The following is a 23,096-nucleotide window of genomic DNA, read 5'->3' as shown; positions in this document are numbered from 1 at the left end:
AAGTAATGCAATATAGACAGTGATATTCTGAGACAATTTGCAATTGGTCTTCATTTTTTATTGTTTGTATTTTTTCAGCTATTTGGAATTTCAGCAGCTATCTGGTTGCTAGGGGCTTGCTTACCTTAGCAAGGAAAATAAATAGGGGAGGGACTAAATAGAAAGATAAGGAATAAAAAGTGACAATAACAATAAAACTGGAGCCTCACAGAGCAATAGGATTTGGCTGCCGGGGTCAGTGACCCCCATTTGAAAGCTGCAAAGTATCAGAAGAAAGCGGCACATTAAAAAACAAAAAACTATAACAAATATATCATAAAGACTAACTGAAAATGTTCTAGGAGTAGTACATTAGTACTAAAGGTTATCTGAAAGGTGAACCACCCCTTTAAAGAGCCTTTTAGTCTAATGAGGTGCTTGTCTAACGAGCTAACAGTTCCTTGTGAGGCAGAGAGAAGTGGAACATGCGCAGTACAAAGTCCTATTACTTGGGTGGGAAACAATTGGGACCCTAGAGCTTTAGTTCATAAGTTTTTGAGTCAATGGACTTCTGGGATTGGTGCTTTACGTTTCAGCCAATCATTATGCAAAGCTGATGTGCATTCCTTTAGTCCAGGATCCTAACCAATGGAATAGTCCCCTCAGGAGGAGCACAATTAGTTAATGTCTGCAAGATATTGAGCTAAAATACCTGAGATTTTATAGTGTAAAGGGGCCATACACTGTGAGATCTGCTCGTTATGCCCCTAGGGCCAAATGATAGAATTAAAATGGCGGGTATAGGCACCTTCAGTTAGGGGACCACATCAACGAGCTGACGCGGTCCCCGATCCGACGGAAAAATAAAACCTGGCCAAATTCAGGCAGATGTCGGCCGGGGAGGCCCGTCGTTCGTGCCCATATACGGGCAGATAAGCTGCTGAATTCACCCTAAGGGCAAAAACACACGGAACGATTAGTCATTGCGACTTTTCAAAAAGTTGCGGTGATTAATTGCCACACCTACACCGGCTACTAATCGCCCCCATGTGCCTTCAACCTAAGGCCACATCTTATGGCTTTCCTATGGAATGATTTGGCAGAACAGCATACAATCATGTTTGGCACTTCCCCCTATACAGAACGACAGTGCGCCATGTTGGATTGACATTACCAGGCTCCCACGTCCCCTCGGCTGTCTGTCGTGTAGTCGTTCATGCAGTTCAGCAGGGTGTTGTACACCAGGGCCATATTCTCTCTGCACACCGCTTCCTCTGCCGATCCCTCAGCTCTCACCCCAACAGTCTGGCACACCCTGGATAAAGGGAGAGGGGTGACACTATGAGCAAGGAGGTGCCAGCATGTAGTCAGTCAGTAGGTAAGCAGGGGGGGCACTAGAGATGGGCTGTGGCCCCTGGTCTGTGGCTGTCAGCATAAATGCAAGTTGCCTGGGCCTACGCATGTCACTTCCCCGTTGCTAGGGATATCAACGTAAGTAACACATCCTGCATGGACACTTACAATTAGAATCTAGTGCAGAGTGCAAACAATACACTGGTAACTAGATACTATCATGGTTAGATGGCAAATCTACCCAGTTGAAGTTCACCTTTAAACTAATGTTTAGCATGATGTAGAGGGATTCTGATGCAATTGGTCTTCATTTTTCATTTTTTGTGTTTTTTAATTATTTGCTTTTTGTTTGGTGGCTCTCCAGTTTGGAATTTTGGCGGCTATCTAGTTGCTAGGGTCCATGTGGCTCCCCAACCCCTTGGGTGTTGATCCCAGCGGCCTCAAAGCAGGGGCTTATTTTTGAATTTCTGACTTGGGGGCAAGTTGGAGGCATAAAAACCAGCTGTACTGCCAAACTGTATATTCTATAGGCTGTCAGTCCATATAGGGGCTCCCTAATAACCAATCACAGCCCTTATTTGGTACCCCCAGGTACATGTTTCATGCTTCAGTTGCTCCCAAACTCTTTTCACATTTGAATGTGGCTCAGGGGTAAAAAAGGTTGGGGATCCCTGCTCTGTGCCATGGCCCAGCCGGCTGGGAAGGAAGAACCTGCAGAACGGGTGGTTTGGGCACGGCCCGTGTAATTGCTGCGGTGCTTTTATAGGGCACATAGAGACCTCACAGCAGCAAGGCTAAATTTAGCTTATTAATAGGAGCATGTAATCAAGTCATTTATTGGCATCTTACATACACGTACTGCTGGAGCCGTGTCCTCAGGATGGGAATGGTGGGAAACACCACGAGAGCTGGGCCAGGGGGTTTTGGCATCAGAGGCACCGGTGTAGGTTTGAGTCCTTTCCCACCATATTACTACCCTCAGTTAGGGGCAGAGGTAGGTACATAGGGCACAGGGAACGTCATGAAAGACACAGAGATTGTTTAATCATGAGAGAGGGGAATAGTTCTGAACTGGAACTTGGCTGGGCAGCCTACAGTATTGTGTTAGGGGCAAACAGGGGCACCATGTTGGGCACCCGGGAAGCCACTTTCAAGCCTATGGATGTTTGGAGTTGCTGTTAGTTAATTATGACCAACAACCTGAAATAAACCTTATTCTGTAATTACTCCCACTGACTGGAGGAGGAGCCAGGAAGAGCACCACCAATCAGAGTGGAGTCGCTGACAGGCGGTACAAACACACAGAATATATTCTAACATGGAAGCAAAGAGGCAGAACTCACTGAGCGATGGCCCTCAGGGCGTCCCTTCTGGACTCCGCAAAGCCGACATCTTTCCCAGAAATGCTGGTGACTCTCCTGAGGCCGCCCAGTACCTGTAAGGGAAAGGGTCAGTGTGACGGCACGCTCTGCTACATGTAATGCACATACAACCGGCACCGTAATGTTTGTACATATCCTATGCATTAATCTTGGGGTCAGTAGTCTGCAAAGCCAATCTCTGCTGAACTGATGCTTATGTAACTGGCTGGTAATAACAGCAGTCCTGTTTTGCTTTACAGCAGGGATTCTAAAAGGAAACGGGGGATCAGGCCCATTATCTCACTAAGCACAGAACAGGTTTACCCTTTATAAATAAATATATTTAAGACACTGGTGCCTGGGAACTCTTTGTCTTACTTTGAAACATGTCACCCTTAAGGGTGAAGACACACAGAGCGACTTAGTAGCAGCTACTTGTGACAGCTACAAAATGCCAAAAAATCCCCTCTGCTAAACACACATAGAGACAATTATGAGTAAATGATCAGCATTGTCTGTTTTAGTAGCCGTGACAAGTAGCTGCTACTAGTAGCTCTGTGTGTATTTACCCTAAAGGAGCAGTTCAGTGTAAAAATGAAAATTGGTTAAAATGGATAGACTGCGCAAAATAAAAAATATTTTCAATATAGTTAGTTGGGCAAAAATGTAATCTATACAGGCTGGTGTGGGCAGATGTCTAACATAATAGCCAGGACACTACTTCCTCCTTTACAGCTCTCTAAGCTGTTAGCAGTCAGTAACTTGAGGGCGGGGCCATATGGGACATACCTGTCAGTTAAATTGCATTTGAATCTGACCTGCGTCCTCACCAACTAACTGTGGCCCCCCCTAAAGTCACTGACTAACTAAGAGGTTAGAGAGCTGAAAGCAGGAATTAGTGTTCTGGCCATTATGTTAGACATCTGCCCACTTCGGTATTTATAGATTCTGTTTTTACCTAACTAATTTATTTTGTGCAGTCTAGCCATTTTACCACTGTTCCTTTAAAGTGCAAAAAGAAATGTTATTGAGTGATCCCAGCCGCCATTAATGAACAGCTCATAGAATTCCCAGCATCACTAGGGGCTTCCTAGAAGACTTGGCACCCAGTCATGCCTGGTAACATAAATACATATATATGGCCTATACCAGAGAGTTCAGAGCAGTGTGCGGCCCAGTTTCTGTTCAGCAGATGAGCAATTGTTTCATCACGTCAGCTGTTAGCTGGCGGCACCATGATAAGCCGGCGTTTGCTTGTGGGTGCAGGCCCTATTCCTAGACTGCCTTCCCACTCCAACCTACCTGCTGGAGCCTGCCTTTCAGTAGAAACTGCGGAAGGGCCCCCAGGGCCAGAGAGAAACCGCAGCGAACCATTTCTTCACTGCTCTGCAGCTCCGAGGTGAACTGTTTCACTAGGTCATCTAGAAATCACATGGGGAAAAGGGGGCAGTGAGTTATAATGCAGGAAACAAACAGGGGCTCAGTTACTGTAAATCAGAGAGAAAATATACAGAAGGTTCAGTACAAGGGGGGAGCCCCAAAGAGCATATCTGGGCTGGCTTGGGGTCCTACTAATATCATGTGGAAAATCAGCCTGATATCTATCAGACAAGTTGGAACCCACTGGTGTTGGTCCAGGGGCCAAACGATCTGGTAACACAGATTCAACCAGAGCATTGGTGGAAAAATTGGGTAAAGATCCATTCACTAAATAAATATTCCCCTTCTCAGTCCATACATCTGTACTGCACACTACATGCAGCCCCTGATAATAACAGAACTCTGCTGCCCTCTGGTGGCCGTGCATGTTTATTGTAAGGCAAATTAATGTAAACCTAAAGTGACACTTATCATTATAAAATCATTTTGTTTGGTACCTCTGACCATCTCATTTCCTATTTATTATATCAGAATGCTAAAAGCATACTGCAAATGTGGATATATTTACCCTTAAACTTACAGATCCACAACATGTCTTGTTTGCCTTGGCCAAGAAGGAATGGAAGGTGCAGGCAATATACACAGACACCTATATTATCATTTCACCAGTCCATTCTGGGGTCAGTGCCTGCTCGAGTGTTGCTGCTTCCTTTCTGCTGAAGATACAGCAGCCCTGCCTTGCTTTATGGCCAGGACTGTTGCAATGGATACCCTGAAAGTGACTGTATGAGGTTATGACTATGAAGATTTTCATTCATCCAGGTCATGGTATATCTAGTATAAATAAATCTAAAGCAACTTGACTTGTTAAGAAATCACTGAAGACGTTTCACTACTCTTCAACTGAAGAAGCTGCTCGGATGAGTAGTGAAACGTCTTTAATGATTTCTTAACAAGTCCAGTTGCTTTAGATTTATTTATACTAGATATGACTGTATGAGGGTTCAGCTGACATGTCTATCCCTGAGGTACAAGCCATTTCAAACTAAGCGTTGCTCAACCCAGGCAGGGAACACCCTGAATTCCACAAGGGCAGGGTGCAAATCATTGCTTCCATCCCTTACAGGCCTCTGTTTTCTGCCTCATATGTTTTTATGACCTGATAAAGTCTGTGGATGTTTTCATAACGAGCGACAGAATCTGTTTGGCTGCAGCAGGGAGGGGTAACACAGGATGGGCCGGGGTGCTATATGGGTGCTGCCCTTTGGGAAGGTGCTATTTCAGGCACTGCAGGTTTAGGGATATAAGAGTGAATCACATACCATGGGCTGCCGCGGCTCGTCCCTTGTAATACTCCTGGCACAGGGTGGAGAGGGCTGACACAGCAGCTTCCTGTCGGCCAACCAAAACAAGAGGATTAGCGCGGTATAAAGAGAATAACAGACACACTCTATATAAAAATTATATGATTAAAGGGAAAGTCTGGCTTTAAATGAACCTCTAGAAACACCTTTGTATTTTTATTTTCTATATTTGTAATATACATGAATAACACACCCCTATTGCTAAATTTAAGGTTATTACACGTGACACAAGGTCAGCGAACCCTGAGGAGACTTCTAATATCCTATTTTTTTAACATGGGTTTTTTATTTATTATAAAACACAAGTTTTGGTGAGTCATGTGACAGAAATGACATCACTAAGTAACCCATTATAAGGGTATCATTTACAGCAGTGTTGTCCAACTTATTATATGTCGTGGGCCAATTATATGTCGTACAGCATGTTGGAGGGCCAAACGGAATTAAAATGATTTCATATAGTGAAGTCTATGGAGCCTCTGAGGAGACTGGAGGCCATAAAAATGATCTGAAGGGCCACATACGGTCCACAGGCCTCCAATTGGACAGCCCTGATTTACAGGATATTCATGGCTCTTGTGCATTATAAGGATAAAATATAGAAAGGATATTCATGGTACTTGTGTTACAGAAATAACTTCCCCTATAATCACTCCCCCAGAATGGAGCTCCCCCTATATTCCTTCCCCCCAAGTGGAGCTCCCCCTATAATCCCTCCCCCAGAGTGGAGCTCCTCCTATAATCCCTCCCCCAGAGTGGAGCTCCCCTATAATCCCTCCCCCAGAGTGGAGCTCCCCCTATAATCCCTCCCCCAGAGTGGAGCTCCCCCTATAATCCCTCCCCCAGAGTGGAGCTCCCCTATAATCCCTCCCCCAGAGTGGAGCTCCCCCTATAATCCCTCCCCCAGAGTGGAGCTCCCCCTATAATCCCTCCCCCAGAGTGGAGCCCCCCCCTATAATCAGTGTGGCTATTCATTCCTGCTGAATTACAGAACAGATAATGGGATTATTTACGGCCACTTCTGCTTGAATACAATTTGGGAAGGATCCCCTGGTCTTCTTTTCCCCGTGACCAATGCAATACGTTCCTCCACTTATGGGGGATAAACCCCTCCATTTAAAATCCCAAATGCCCAGAGATGGAATGCCCCGATAAGCGCACAAGAACGGTACCTTGATCTTCTGCCTGGCGGTGCTGCTGAACAGGTGAAGGCTCTTTAAACTGTTAGTGATCAGCCACAGCCACCCCCCTGCAAAACAGCGCGAGTAAAGGCCCCGCCGATTTATAGAATCTTAAAAAGCCAAATTGTATGTAGAAAAAAATAATTATTCATATAGGGCTTCTGAACCTCTGGGCCGGTACAGGTATGGGACCCATTATCCAGAATGCTCGGGACCTGGGGTTTTCCGGATAAGGGGTCTTTCCGTAATTCGGATCTCCTACCTTAAGTCTGCTAAAGAAAAAAATATTTAAACTGTACTTAAACTCAATAGGACAGTTCTGCCCCAATAAGGGGTAATTATATCTTAGTTGGGATCAAGTACAGGTACTGTTTTATTATTACAGAGAAAAGGGAATCATTTAACCATTAAATAAACCCAATAGGGCTGTTCTGCCCCCAATAAGGGGTAATTATATCTTAGTTGGGATCAAGTACAGGTACTGTTTTATTATTACAGAGAAAAGGGAATCATTTAACCATTAAATAAACCCAATAGGGCTTTTCTGCCCCAATAAGGGGTAATTATATCTTAGTTGGGATCAAGTACAGGTACTGTTTTATTATTACAGAGAAAAGGGAATCATTTAACCATTAAATAAACCCAATAGGGCTGTTCTGCCCCAATAAGGGGTAATTATATCTTAGTTGGGATCAAGTACAGCGTACATGTTTTATTTTACAGAGAAAAGGGAATCATTTAACCATTAAATAAACCCAATAGGGCTGTTCTGCCCCCAATAAGGGGTAATTATATCTTAGTTGGGATCAAGTACAGGTACTGTTTTATTATTACAGAGAAAAGGGAATCATTTAAACCATTAAATAAACCAATAGGCTGTTCTGCCCCAATAAGGGGTAATTATATCTTAGTTGGGATCAAGTACAGGTACTGTTTTATTATTACAGAGAAAAGGGAATCATTTAAACCATTAAATAAACCCAATAGGGCTGTTCTGCCCCAATAAGGGGTAATTATATCTTAGTTGGGATCAAGTACAGGTACTGTTATTATTACACGAGAAGGGAATCTTTAACCATGAATATGAAATAACCCAATAGGGCTGTTCTGCCCCCAATAAGGGGTAATTATATCTTAGTTGGGATCAAGTACAGGTACTGTTTTATTATTACAGAGAAAGGGAATCATTTAACCATGAAATAAACCCAATAGGGCTGTTCTGCCCCAATAAGGGGTAATTATATCTTAGTTGGGATCAAGTACAGGTACTGTTTTATTATTACAGAGAAAAGGGAAGCATTTAACCATTAAATAAACCCAATAGGGCTGTTCTGCCCCAATAAGGGGTAATTATATCTTAGTTGGGATCAAGTACAGGTACTGTTTTATTATTACAGAGAAAAGGGAATCATTTAACCATGAAATAAACCCAATAGGGCTGTTCTGCCCCAATAAGGGGTAATTATATCTTAGTTGGGATCAAGTACAGGTGCTGTTTTATTAATACTTAGAAAAAGGAAACCATTTTTAAAACTGTGAATAATTTGATTAAAATGGAGCCTATGGAACATGGGCTTTCCGTAATTCTGAACTTTCTGGACAATGGGTTTCTGGATAAGGGGTCCGATACATGTACTGTGAAGTCTGTGTATATAGTACAGCATTTCAAACCAGATTCATTTTTAGGCTTTAGTGCAGTGATTTTCTATGCGCCACACAGCGATGCCCTCGGTACCCAGCACAGCATACGGCTCCCCCCTAAGGGTACAGGCCCAGTGGGCAAAGGAAACAGTTGACCACGTTGGGGCGCTTAAAATGGATGCCGTGGAACATAGCATTAGTACGAGACAATACAACGCTTCCACTTACCAATAATATCTTCTCCGGGGTGAGGGAACTGGGAGAGTGAAAGTTTCTCCACTAAGCAGCAGACTGCAAGGGAAGAGAGGATTAGGAGCCATACAGACGATCCGCACATTCACCTGTAGGATAATTCTACTTACAGCTTAAAGCAAATCCCCGGCTTTCTGCTAAATCTCCTTAATTCCCCCCCCCCCCCCGAATACAAGCAGTAATTCCACCCGCCATTTATACCCCACAGACTGGGCATCGGGACGGGGAGCAAATCCCATTTCTAAGGCTGGTGAGATTAATGAGATTGGGATCTGCGCACCCTTTATCTTGCGGGTCCATTTGGGATGTCTGGGGGGTTATTATACAGGTGTGGCCCCTGGGTGGCAGATACATATACGACAAACTGTGTGTCTGCAGAGATTTGCGCTGATGCACAGACTTACCTGCCGGCCTCATTAATTCCCCACCCAGGCCCCTAGGGGAAAAATAAAAAATGATTATTTAGGGGCTGTCACACTAAACAATATTCCAGGTCAGGGAGGTGATGTACGTGCAGCTTTCTGTATAGTTGTCTCACTAAACTGCAACTCCCACCACCTCCCAAGGGCAGAGGAGCGGGGGCCACAGACATGGGCAAGTAGCCACACACTGGCCTCTCTACTAAAACTTTGGGCTCAAATAGCTGTAATAGGATCATTATCCGACTTTGGGCCAATGCCCACGGTACTATTAAAGCTCTCTGAGCCCAAATGTTTGCTTATGGCAGTGAGTAACAGTGCCCAGAGCCACACAAGTCCCCCCCCCCCCCGACTAAAGTGCAAGCTGTGGGATCTGCGTGTAATGAGATGCCCAATACATGCAAAGTGTATGCAAATCAGGGGCTATTTTGGATAAATGTCAGGTTTTTACGGTTGTCTCTGTTTGCCTGATGCTGCCAGCTAGGGAAGGGCCTGTTTGGCCCACAGTGATAGATTTGATTAACTCAAGGTGTAGGCTGCTGTCTGTGGCACTAACCTGCAACTTGTCACTTTCCAGCCGAACTACAAATCTCAACATTCTAAATGCTGTCATGGATGTGAGGAGTTGTAGTTCTGCTGGAGATCACTGACCTAATACATTAGTAACAGTCACCCCGCTACAGTTCCAGGGGTACCCAGGGCACAAATAAGCACTCACCCCAAATCCCCCCCTAACTGGCCTTCAGGCTGGGCCCCCTTAGCCCATAACAAGGTTACAGATATATAGAAACATTGGGGTAACAGTCACCCCGCTATAGTTCCAGGGGTACCCAGGGCACAAATAAGCACTCACCCCAAATCCCCCCCTAACTGGCCTTCAGGCTGGGCCCCCTTAGCCCATAACAAGGTTACAGATATATAGAAACATTGGGGTAACAGTCACCCTGCTATAGTTCCAGGGGTACCCAGGGCACAAATAAGCACTCACCCCAAATCCCCCCCTAACTGGCCTTCAGGCTGGGCCCCCTTAGCCCATAACAAGGTTACAGATATATAGAAACATTGGGGTAACAGTCACCCCGCTATAGTTCCAGGGGTACCCAGGGCACAAATAAGCACTCACCCCAAATCCCCCCCTAACTGGCCTTCAGGCTGGGCCCCCTTAGCCCATAACAAGGTTACAGATATATAGAAACATTGGGGTAACAGTCACCCCGCTATAGTTCCAGGGGTACCCAGGGCACAAATAAGCACTCACCCCAAATCCCCCCCTAACTGGCCTTCAGGCTGGGCCCCCTTAGCCCATAACAAGGTTACAGATATATAGAAACATTGGGGTAACAGTCACCCCGCTATAGTTCCAGGGGTACCCAGGGCACAAATAAGCACTCACCCCAAATCCCCCCCTAACTGGCCTTCAGGCTGGGCCCCCTTAGCCCATAACAAGGTTACAGATATATAGAAACATTGGGGTAACAGTCACCCCGCTATAGTTCCAGGGGTACCCAGGGCACAAATAAGCACTCAACCCAAATCCCCCCCTAACTGGCCTTCAGGCTGGGCCCCCTTAGCCCATAACAAGGTTACAGATATATAGAAACATTGGGGTAACAGTCACCCCGCTATAGTTCCAGGGGTACCCAGGGCACAAATAAGCACTCACCCCAAATCCCCCCTAACTGGCCTTCAGGCTGGGCCCCCTTAGCCCATAACAAGGTTACAGATATATAGAAACATTGGGGTAACAGTCACCCTGCTATAGTTCCAGGGGTACCCAGGGCACAAATAAGCACTCACCCCAAATCCCCCCCTAACTGGCCTTCAGGCTGGGCCCCCTTAGCCCATAACAAGGTTACAGATATATAGAAACATTGGGGTAACAGTCACCCCGCTATAGTTCCAGGGGTACCCAGGGCACAAATAAGCACTCACCCCAAATCCCCCCCTAACTGGCCTTCAGGCTGGGCCCCCTTAGCCCATAACAAGGTTACAGATATATAGAAACATTGGGGTAACAGTCACCCCGCTATAGTTCCAGGGGTACCCAGGGCACAAATAAGCACTCACCCCAAATCCCCCCCTAACTGGCCTTCAGGCTGGGCCCCCTTAGCCCATAACAAGGTTACAGATATATAGAAACATTGGGGTAACAGTCACCCCGCTATAGTTCCAGGGGTACCCAGGGCACAAATAAGCACTCACCCCAAATCCCCCCCTAACTGGCCTTCAGGCTGGGCCCCCTTAGCCCATAACAAGGTTACAGATATATAGAAACATTGGGGTAACAGTCACCCCACTAAGAGCCGCTGAGGATTCTGTGAGTTCAGCTGCAGCTGGAGGGATATAAGAGATACACTCTCTATATAAATACAGTAAGGATGAGTCTGGTTGGAATGTAGGGAATTTACACTCGGTTGTTATTTCCTTCTCAAATACATTTGCATGACATTTCCAGGCAGCAGTTAAGGACATACCCTGCAGGGAATGGCAGGCTGAGAGGAGTGGAACGCTGCATAGCTGGATGGTGTCTCTCAGCACAGGCTATGCTGAAATTGGCAATGTTTACAAGATATAAAATGCATATAATAATAATAAGGGGAGTCGGAGGGGTAAGGGCAGTATGTCTGTATGGCTAAGGCTAAGGCGCGTGTCTGTATGGCTAAGGCTAAGGCGCGTGTCTGTATGGCTAAGGCTAAGGCGCGTGTCTGTATGGCTAAGGCGCGGTGTCATGTTGGCTAAGGCTAAGGCATTATCTGTTACTGGCCAAGGCTAAAGGCGCAGTGTCTGTATTGGCTAAAGGCAGCGTGTCCTGTATGGCTAAGGCCTAAGGCATGTATCTGGTATGGCTAAGGGCTAAGGCCGCGTGTCCTGTATGGCTAAGGCTAGGCATGTATCTGTATGGCTATGGCTAAGGCCCTAAGGCTAGGCCGTGTCCTGTATGGCTAAGGCTAAGGCGCGTGTCTGTATGGCTATGGCCTAAGGCTGCGTGTCTGTACTAAGGCGCGTGTCTGTATGGCTAAGGCTAAGGCACGTGTCTGTATGGCTATGGCTAAGGCACGTGTCTGTATGGCTATGGCTAAGGCGCGTGTCTGTATGGCTAAGGCTAAGGCACGTGTCTGTATGGCTATGGCTAAGGCGCGTGTCTGTATGGCTATGGCTAAGGCCCGTGTCTGTATGGCCTAAGGCTAAGGCACGTGTCTGTATGGCTATGGCTAAGGCTGCTGTAGCTAGGTATGCTGTATGGCTAAGGCTAAGGCATGGCTAAGGCTAAGGCACGTGTCTGTATGGCTAAGGCTAAGGCACGTGTCTGTATGGCTAAGGCACGTGTCTGTATGGCTAAGGCTAAGGCGCGTGTCTGTATGGCTAAGGCTAAGGCACGTGTCTGTATGGCTAAGGCTAAGGCACGTGTCTGTATGGCTTGCAATGGCTAAGATGGACTTAAGGCTAAGGCGCGTGTCTGTATGGTCTAAGGCACGTGTCTGAAGGCTAAGGGCGTGTCTGTATGGCATAAGGTAAGGCACGTGTCTGTATGGCTAAGGCTAAGGCGTGTCTGTATGGCTAAGGCTAAGGCCCGTTCTGTATGGCTAAGGCTTAAGGCAGTGTCTGTATGGCTAAGGCTAAGGCGCGTATGGCTAAGGCTAAGCACTTGTCTGTAGCTAAGGCTGGCGTGTCTATATGTGTCTGTATGGCTAAGGCTAAGGCCACGTGTCTGTATGGCTAAGGCTAAGGCTTGTCTGTATGGCCTAGGCACGTGTCTGGTATGGCTATGGCTAAGGGGCGTGTCTGTATGGCTATGGCACGTGTCTGTGGCTGGCTATGATGGCTATAGGCTAAGGGGCGTGTCTGTATGGCTATGGCACGTGTCTGTATGGCTATGGCTAAGGCGCGTGTCTGTATGGCTATGGCTAAGGGGCGTGTCTGTATGGCTATGTGTCTGTATGGCTATAGCTAAGGCCCGTGTCTGTATGGCTATGGCTAAGGGGCGTGTCTGTATGGCTATGTGTCTGTATGGCTATAGCTAAGGCCCCAGGTGCCTGTATGGCTATGGCTAAGGCACGTATCTGTATGGCTATGGCTAAGGCCCGTGTCTGTATGGCTATGGCTAAGGCACTTGTCTGTATGGCTATGGCTAAGGCACGTGTCTGTATGGCTATGGCTAAGGCACGTGTCTGTATGGCTAAGTGCCTGCTATGCTAAGGCCCTGTTGGCTATTGGCTAAGGCTAAGCCGTGTCTGTATGGCTATGGCTAAGGCGCGTGTCTGTATGGCTATGGCTAAGGCGCGTGTCTGTATGGCTATGGCTAAGGCACGTGTCTGTATGGCTATGGCTAAGGCCCGTGTCTGTATGGCTATGGCTAAGGCACGTGTCTGTATGGCTATGGCCAAGGCACGTGTCTGTATGGCTATGGCTAAGGCACGTGTCTGTATGGCTATGGCTAAGGTGCGTGTTTGTATGGCTATGGCTAAGGTGCGTGTTTGTATGGCTATGGCTAAGGTGCTTGTCTGTATGGCTATGGCTAAGGTGCGTGTTTGTATGGCTATGGCTAAGGTGCGTGTTTGTATGGCTATGGCACGTGTCTGCCCGGGCAGAGGAACAAGCCATAAAGGGCCCCCATTCTATGCAGACTCAACATACCTGGTTGTTTTGTGCACATTTGGTCACGTGATACAGGGAAGTTTCTGAATACCCATAATATGGCATTTTATGATAAGGGCGAGATGGCATTTGAGTAATGCAGGCAGGAGTCCAACACACGCCCCGCGGGGAGCCAACTATACCAGTGAATTTCTGTCTGAATATTCTCAGCTAACAAGTCCCCTCCCACAGAATTTTTCACCACCCTACAGGTACATAAAGCAGAAATTCTTCATACCAGGCATTTCCTACATAGCGCAGCATGGAATCTGCTCATATTTGTCATTTCATCATGATAAGGCCATGCGACTAGCAAAGGCAGGTTTCCTCTGGGCAGCCGGCACTCACAGCCACCAAACTGCCACCTCCCATTCCCAGAAACAGGAGATGGTTGGATACACCAGCACTCACACTTTTTAGCCCAAAAATACTGCTACGGGGTTAAATAGCCCAAATATCAATATTGGTACATGTTTCCTGTTCAAGAAAATGGGAGATATTGGTGGAGGTTTAGGTGAGGGGCACATACAGACTGGGGAGACACAGAGGGACCCTGCCCAGACAGAGGGGAAGGTGAGGGGCACATACAGAATGGGGAGACACAGAGGGACCCTGCCCAGACAGAGGGAAGGTGAGGGGCACATACAGACTGGGGAGACACAGAGGGACCCTGCCCAGACAGAGGGGAAGGTGAGGGGCACATACAGACTGGGGAGACACAGAGGGACCCTGCCCAGACAGAGGGGAAGGTGAGGGGCACATACAGAATGGGGAGACACAGAGGGACCCTGCCCAGACAGAGGGGAAGGTGAGGGGCACATACAGAATGGGGAGACACAGAGGGACCCTGCCCAGACAGAGGGGAAGGTGAGGGGCACATACAGAATGGGGAGCCACAAGAGGGACCCTGCCCAGACAGAGGGGAAGGTGAGGGGCACATACAGACTGGGGAGACACAGAGGGACCCTGCCCAGACAGAGGGAAGGTGAGGGGCACATACAGAATGGGGAGACACAGAGGGACCCTGCCCAGACAGAGGGGAAGGTGAGGGGCTACATGGACAGAGACTGCCGGGGAGAGCACAGAGGGGACCGCCTGCCCAGACAGAGGGGAAGGTGAGGGGCACATACAGAATGGGGAGACACAGAGGGACCCTGCCCAGACAGAGGGGAAGGTGAGGGGCACATACAGAATGGGGAGACACAGAGGGACCCTGCCCAGACAGAGGGGAAGGTGAGGGGCACATACAGAATGGGGAGACACAGAGGGACCCTGCCCAGACAGAGGGGAAGGTGAGGGGCACATACAGAATGGGGAGACACAGAGGGACCCTGCCCAGACAGAGGGGAAGGTGGGGGCACATACAGAATGGGGAGACACAGAGGAGGGACCCTGCCCAGACAGAGGGGAAGGTGAGGGGCACATACAGAATGGGGAGCCACAGAGGGACCCTGCCCAGACAGAGGGGAAGGTGAGGGGCACATACAGAATGGGGAGACACAGAGGGACCCTGCCCAGACAGAGGGAAGGTGAGGGGCACATACAGAATGGGGAGCCACAGAGGGACCCTGCCCAGACAGAGGGGAAGGTGAGGGGCACATACAGAATGGGGAGACACAGAGGGACCCCTGCCCAGACAGAGGGGAAGGTGAGGGGCACATACAGAATGGGGAGACACAGAGGGACCCTGCCCAGACAGAGGGGAAGGTGAGGGCACATACAGACTGGGGAGACACAGAGGGACCCTGCCCAGACAGAGGGGAAGGTGAGGGGCACATACAGAATGGGGAGACACAGAGGGACCCTGCCCAGACAGAGGGGAAGGTGAGGGGCACATACAGAATGGGGAGACACAGAGGGACCCTGCCCAGACAGAGGGGAAGGTGAGGGGCACATACAGAATGGGGAGACACAGAGGGACCCTGCCAGACAGAGGGGAAGGTGAGGGGCACATACAGAATGGGGAGACACAGAGGGACCCTGCCCAGACAGAGGGGAAGGTGAGGGGCACATACAGAATGGGGAGACACAGAGGGACCCTGCCCAGACAGAGGGGAAGGTGAGGGGCACATACAGAATGGGGAGACACAGAGGGACCCTGCCCAGACAGAGGGGAAGGTGAGGGGCACATACAGAATGGGGAGACACAGAGGGACCCTGCCCAGACAGAGGGGAAGGTGAGGGGCACATACAGAATGGGGAGACACAGAGGGACCCTGCCCAGACAGAGGGGAAGGTGAGGGGCACATACAGAATGGGGAGACACAGAGGGACCCTGCCCAGACAGAGGGGAAGGTGAGGGGCACATACAGAATGGGGAGACACAGAGGGACCCTGCCCAGACAGAGGGGAAGGTGAGGGGCACATACAGAATGGGGAGACACAGAGGGACCCTGCTCAGACAGAGGGGAAGGTGAGGGGCACATACAGAATGGGGAGACACAGAGGGACCCTGCTCAGACAGAGGGGAAGGTGAGGGGCACATACAGAATGGGGAGACACAGAGGGACCCTGCCCAGACAGAGGGGAAGGTGAGGGGCACATACAGAATGGGGAACCATAGAGCGGAATTTGAGTGGTACAACTTTTCTTTACAAACGATCATGGTTCCTTCATTCTATTTGTGAAAGTTAATTTCCACGGGCAATAAAACTCTATAGGACAATAACTATATTCATGTTTGCATGTTAACGTTACTCTCTCCTGTAACCCCATTACTGAGGGAGACAATAGGATTCACAATAGTCACAGAATATTCGCCAGCCTTGACAGACAGGTCGATGTAACGGGTGAGGAGGAATACCCAGCAGACCATGGCAAGCCGAAAACATTCTCCCTTCCCTACACAAAGGCCGTCTGCGAGTCTCACCTGTAAAGCTGGCGCTCCTGGAGCTGAAAATAAACCAAAGAAAGGATGTGTGTTCAGTCAGGGTATTTTTCAGTAAGTTCTTATAGACAAGCATTTCACGGTTACCATTTGTGTTATGGGAAAGTCACTAAGTAAATGCGTCCTGTTTATGGTAGGGATTAGCGTCTATTGGTTCACCATAAAGGGGACGTTCAACAACAAATGATGGTTCAGTGTGCTGCATACCTGTGAAAAGTATACAATATGCTTGCAAACCGTGATCTGGCCCAAGTGGGCACCCTGCTCCCCAAACATGAACATAACACACACACAATGAAGGTATCTCTGGTGCGGCATTGTATTCTAATCATCAGCCTCCAACCTTAGCATATCCATTATTTCATTATAAGAAAGATGGGCAGAGGGATATATTCGGTGGGAAAAGAAAGGCAGAGTGGTTCATGCATTTGGTGGGGAGAGTAGTGATACAGTGGCTGATAAACTTGCTAGGAAGACAGACAGGGGCTGTTATATGTAGAGAGATGGGTAATGCTTTTGGTGAGAAGAATGGTGCAGTGGCCAAAATTTCAGGTGGGGAGGGAGACAGGGATGCTCCTCCATGAGGCATGCCTTCAGTAGCAGCACCCCACAGGTTAATAGAAGGGTTGGACTGGGGTATGAACTGCAGACTAACAAAACATTTAAAAAAAAAAAACCTTAGCAGCCATAGGAAAAGAAAAATCAAGGCTGGAAAGGCATTTCAGAGCGGAAACCCGAAGCAATGCGAAGGGATTTCCACCAGCGACTCCTATTGTTGCCGGTGGAAAGCCATTTTGGTGTGGTTAGTCGCCCGCTACAGCAGAGATCTATTATGGGTGACTGAACTGCTCCATTGGTCCTTATACTAGAGTTGGTTATGAGTTCACTTTCCGGCTACCACAGGCAACTAAACAGCCTTAAGCTGGCCATACAGGCACCGATATTATTGTACAAAACAAGTTTCATATGATATTCGGTGCATGTATGGTAGATTGACGAGGTAACCGATATCGCGAAAGCCTTGGATATTGGTCGTCTCATTGATCGGGCTGGACAAAAAGATTTTGATTGGGTGGACGTTGAAGGCATCCCAGCAAAATCTGCGTTTAGTGCTGAATGTCAGATAGGGGTAGAATTCCTATTGTTTCTACATCCATATTTGACGATTCAGTGACCAATGGTCGCAGGAAAGATTGCAGTCCCCATACACGGGCCGATTGTAGCTGCTGATATGGGTCCCTTAGACAGATTCAGCATCCTATTGGCCCGCGTACGGGCACAAGCAACGGGCCTGCCCGACTGACATCTGGCCTGAAATCGCCCAGATATCAATCGGGCAGGTTAAAAAATTTAGTCGGATAGGAACGTACTGCGCCTATTACCGGCAATCTAAAGGTGCCCATACATCTTCAGATCCGCTCGTTTGGCGATGTTGCCAAGCGAGCGGATCTTCTCCCGATATTCCCCACCTATGGGTGGACGATATTGGGAGAATCCAGGCTAATTCGATCAAATTATAACGATGGGTATAGGCAAAGTCGGTCCGGGAACCTGCCCAATCGATATCTGCCCAATTTCAGGCCAGATATCGGTCAGGCAGGCCCGTTAGTAGTGCCCATACACGGGCCGATTATCTGTCAAATCTAAGGGACCCATATCGGCAGCTAGAATCGGCCCGTGTATGGTACCTTAATTCACCCGATATCGCCCACCTGTAGGTGGGGATATCTTAACGTGTATAGCCACCTTTAGAAGCGTGTTGAACTTCCGCTTTATGAAAGACAGATATGATCCACTTGGGTTTCATTGCTCAGGGCGATGATGCAAATGTAGGAGCACTTTATGTGCCTCTAGAAGTTCTTGGGTCTCGGCTGCCTGCTGCCCACCAATTGATATGCAAAGGTGTCAATATTTACTCACTTTCGGGTGAATGGCTGCGAGTCCTGCCAGCGTTTCATTGTTCAGATAATCAGAAAGCGGCCTGTAAATACAATCAAACAGTGATTAGAGATCAGTAAAGGGACCCAGTGCCTTGTGCCTTTATCTTTATATATAAATAATGCCTATAAACTCCCCCAAAGGGAAAGGGCTGCTTGGTGTGTAAATACTCAGACAGCAAGCCTCGTGTTGTCCCAAAACACAGATTTAATCTCGGTGAGCATGTGTCGGAGCGATCGTAACTCCTGATCTCTTGTCAGATGAACAAGGGGCCCTGTGGGATATTTACTGAAGGGCATTATTATTGTCTCATTATTAGGGGGGTAGTGGGATTACCCAAAGGACATTATATCTGTGGGGCACGGATCTATTTGTTGAGGTGCTTGAAGTCATAATAAGACAAGAGGGCTGACGTATGGACTGGCAGCAAGCAATCAACCCATAAAGCCGTTAAAGTGCTGTGCAGACATGATAATCCCCCAGCAGTTTACCTGTTGCACTGAGCCGACAGTTTGTACACGGCATGGGTGATTTCCGCACAGGCTAAGATGGCCCCGTGGCGCGTGTGTAAGTCCGTTCCGATGGCCAGAGGGAGTAGGCGCGGCAAAACTAGGAAATAAAAAGCTACAATCATGTGTCTATAACAGGATCTCTTTGCTCACCATATACAGTGGTGTGAAAAACTATTTGCCCCCTTCCTGATTTCTTATTCTTTTGCATGTTTGTCACACTTAAATGTTTCTGCTCATCAAAAACCGTTAACTATTAGTCAAAGATAACATAATTGAACACAAAATGCAGTTTTTTAATGAAGGTTTACATTATTAAGGGAGAAAAAAAACTCCAAATCTACATGGCCCTGTGTGAAAAAGTGATTGCCCCCCTTGTTAAAAAATAACTTTACTGTGGTTTATCAATTTAAATTTTCAATTTCAATATCAATTTCTGTAGTCACCCCCAGGCCTGATTACTGCCACACCTGTTTCAATCAAGAAATCACTTAAATAGGAGCTACCTGACACAGAGAAGTAGCCCAAAAGCACCTCAAAAGCTAGACATCATGCCAAGATCCAAAGAAATTCAGGAACAAATGAGAACAAAAGTAATTGAGATCTATCAGTCTGGTAAAGGTTATAAAGCCATTTCTAAAGCTTTGGAACTCCAGCGAACCACAGTGAGAGCCATTATCCACAAATGGCAAAAACATGGAACAGTGGTGAACCTTCCCAGGAGTGGCCGGCCGACCAAAATTACCCCAAGAGCGCAGAGACAACTCATCCGAGAGGCCACAAAAGACCCCAGGACAACATCTAAAGAACTGCAGGCCTCACTTGCCTCAATTAAGGTCAGTGTTCACGACTCCACCATAAGAAAGAGACTGGGCAAAAACGGCCTGCATGGCAGATTTCCAAGGCGCAAACCACTTTTAAGCAAAAAGAACATTATGGCTCGTCTCAATTTTGCTAAAAAACATCTCAATGATTGCCAAGACTTTTGGGAAAATACCTTGTGGACCGACGAGACAAAAGTTGAACTTTTTGGAAGGTGCGTGTCCCGTTATATCTGGCGTAAAAGTAACACAGCATTTCAGAAAAAGAACATCATACCAACAGTAAAATATGGTGGCGGTAGTGTGATGGTCTGGGGTTGTTTTGCTGCTTCAGGACCTGGAAGGCTTGCTGTGATAGATGGAACCATGAATTCTACTGTCTACCAAAAAATCCTGAAGGAGAATGTCCGGCCATCTGTTCGTCAACTCAAGCTGAAGCGATCTTGGGTGCTGCAGCAGGACAATGACCCAAAACACACCAGCAAATCCACCTCTGAATGGCTGAAGAAAAACAAAATGAAGACTTTGGAGTGGCCTAGTCAAAGTCCTGACCTGAATCCTATTGAGATGTTGTGGCATGACCTTAAAAAGGCGGTTCATGCTAGAAAACCCTCAAATAAAGCTGAATTACAACAATTCTGCAAAGATGAGTGGGCCAAAATTCCTCCAGAGCGCTGTAAAAGACTCGTTGCAAGTTATCGCAAACGCTTGATTGCAGTTATTGCTGCTAAGGGTGGCCCAACCAGTTATTAGGTTCAGGGGGCAATTACTTTTTCACACAGGGCCATGTAGGTTTGGATTTTTTTTCTCCCTAAATAATAAAAACCCTCATTTAAAAACTGCATTTTGTGTTTACTTGTGTTATCTTTGACTAATAGTTAAATGTGTTTGATGAGCAGAAACATTTTGTGTGACAAACATGCAAAAGAATAAGAAATCAGGAAGTTTAAATAGTTTTTCACACCACTGTAGATATCAGCTACGGGAACTGAGGCAGCCACACACACAGCCTCCATAATGATGCCTTGGTCGGAATCAAACCCAATACCTTAAGGTGGCCACACCCGTGGCGATTTTCCCACCCTCCACAGATGTTCAGGGCTGAATCGTCACATATAGAAACAATAGGATTTCTACCTCCTTCTGCCGAATCAGCCCTGAAGGCTGCCCGATCGGCGAGTCGACCGATATCAGCAGCCTCCTGCGATATTGCCTCGCCAATTTGCCATACACGCACCGAATATCGTACAAAGCGAGGTTTAGTACAATATCATCGGTGCGTGATTGGCCAGCTTTAGTCATGTTGCTCATTGTGCAGCACAGGGCGCTGCTGTTTCATGTTCCAGACCAGGGAACTCTTTGTGCAGAAAATGAATGTTCTCCCACCCCGGGTCTAGGTGCTCTTCCTCCAGGTACTCACCTGTCTCTGTCATATACTGGGGGGCCGTGGGGGTGAGGTTGTGTAGGGCCTTTGTCGACAGCTCTCGTACAACTCTGTAAAGAGGATAAGAATAAGTCACACTTTTTGAAATGAACTATGGGAATGTAGCCCAGGGAAAACACTGGTACCAACCCTGGTCTCATTATGGAAAGCAATATTTGAATATACAAATGAGGTTTTGGATTCCATGTATTGTGGGGGATCCAGTACTCGGCCGCATCTGTTCATTTTGGATTTGGTGCATCCCTACCTGTGCATGGACGTACCTATTTTTAGATGCAGCCTGTATAAAGGTGAAGACACATGGAGCTACTAGTAGCAGCTACTTGTCACAGCTAATCAAACAGACAATGCAGATCATTTACTGATAATTGTCTCTACATGTGCTTTAGAAGAGGCAATTCTCAGTATTGTCTATGGCAGCTGATACAAGTAGCTACTTGTCTTCACCCTAATACTTTTGTCAAGTCACCATTAACCAATCCAAATCCCTCCTCACAGCCAGAGTGCAGATTTAAGGGTCTGTACCAAACTGGGTCTGTACAGCAATAAGTAGCTGATACCCCTAGGACACTGGGTTATTGACTGGGTAATGTTCCCTCAGAACTACTGCTGAACTGCACCTCTCAAAGGTTTATCTGCTATACAAAGTTTTCCAACTAAAGGTGGTCACACATGTTAAGATCCGCTAGCTTGGCAGCCTATGGTGGGCGATATTGGGTGAATTCAGGCTAATTTGGTCGTTTGCCCTGGGGCCAAACAATCGAATTCATGCGACAGTAATAGGCGCAGTCGGTTCAGGGACTTCATCAACGAGCCAATGCGGCCCACCGATCCAACGAAATCTTTTAACCTGCCCGATATCTGGTCGATTTTCGTCCGGATATCGGTCGGGCAGGCCCGTCGTTAGTGCCCATACACAGGCCGATTAGCTGCCGAATCGGTCTAAGGGCTGCTAGAATTGGCCCGTGTATGGCCCCCTTCAGGAAGGGTTCTTGGGGGCTGTATGGGCCTCCTATTTTAAATCCGAGTCTGGACCTGCAGTGAAGCCAGAGTTCAGGTGGCCATACACGTAGCAATTTCGATCTTCTTTCAAGAATCGTTCCCACCCCCCACTGATGATTCAGGGCAGAATCGTCAGATATGGGGGTAGAAACAATAGAAATGATACCTCCTTCTGCCGATTCAGCCCTGGCCGATATCCACAGCCTTTTGCGATATTGGTGGCCTCGTCAAGCCGCCATACACGCACCGAATATCGTATGAAACAACGTTTTGTAACATCGGTGCGTGTATGGCCAGCTTTAGAGAAAAGCTGGGCCAACTAAAGCTGGTCAAACGTAGCCTGATATGATCTGCTGGCTCAGCCCCTCAAGCTGGCAGATAATTGCCCCTATATGGGGCATTCCCAACAGGCTGCCAACTCATATATGGCCACAAATTGCCCTGATTTGTATCAGGCAGGACTAAAATTTCATTGGACAAGGAAACCATTGGTTTAATGATGTAGTCCTCTCCAGAACTGGTCCCCCCTTTGGCTCTTATTACGATCCCCGGATCTTTCCGATTTAGCCCAGGACGTTGGTGGCCAAATCAAATAAAGATACAGCCTGTATGGGGGCCCAATATTCTACCCTTCTACTCTTCTAGTTGTATACGATTTAACAGATATCTGAGGAGCCCTCCCTACATGTCTACTTAGTTATAAACCCTCCCCATGTGTTCATCCTGACCCAGGTGCTCTGCCCCAGACCCTTCACTTTGGGGGGCCCTTAACTTCAGACAACTCAAAACTTAAACAAATAGCACATTAATATGGTCAGTCTGTGGTCTAAGCTTAACTGATACTGAAAACTCAACTGTCTTCCTTCTTGGCTGAGGCCTTGCTTCCTGTTGCAGCAATAAGTTCCTCTGTTTGTCTGCAGTGTAAACACA

The 23,096-nt window shown here is 47.5% G+C and overlaps 1 protein-coding gene across 2 annotated transcripts in view; it reads right to left on the bottom strand.

The window, feature by feature from the left end:
* The window catches only part of tbcd (tubulin folding cofactor D), a 115,147-nt gene that overhangs the window by 15,999 nt on the left and 76,052 nt on the right, over nucleotides 1-23,096 (bottom strand). For both annotated transcript variants that reach the window (XM_031894165.1, NM_001078911.1), the window contains 11 exon segments: nucleotides 21,141-21,214; nucleotides 18,882-18,999; nucleotides 18,373-18,433; nucleotides 16,435-16,457; nucleotides 8,916-8,947; nucleotides 8,488-8,550; nucleotides 6,610-6,686; nucleotides 5,396-5,465; nucleotides 3,996-4,114; nucleotides 2,676-2,767; nucleotides 1,154-1,294 (listed from right to left, as the gene is read on the bottom strand). In XM_031894165.1, coding sequence (XP_031750025.1) covers nucleotides 1,154-1,294; nucleotides 2,676-2,767; nucleotides 3,996-4,114; nucleotides 5,396-5,465; nucleotides 6,610-6,686; nucleotides 8,488-8,550; nucleotides 8,916-8,947; nucleotides 16,435-16,457; nucleotides 18,373-18,433; nucleotides 18,882-18,999; nucleotides 21,141-21,214 — 870 coding nt within the window.

The sequence above is a fragment of the Xenopus tropicalis genome, chromosome 10, assembly GCF_000004195.4.
Source record: "Xenopus tropicalis strain Nigerian chromosome 10, UCB_Xtro_10.0, whole genome shotgun sequence".
NCBI lineage: Eukaryota > Metazoa > Chordata > Amphibia > Anura > Pipidae > Xenopus > Xenopus tropicalis.
This window is presented reverse-complemented; position numbering and strand designations above follow the sequence as displayed.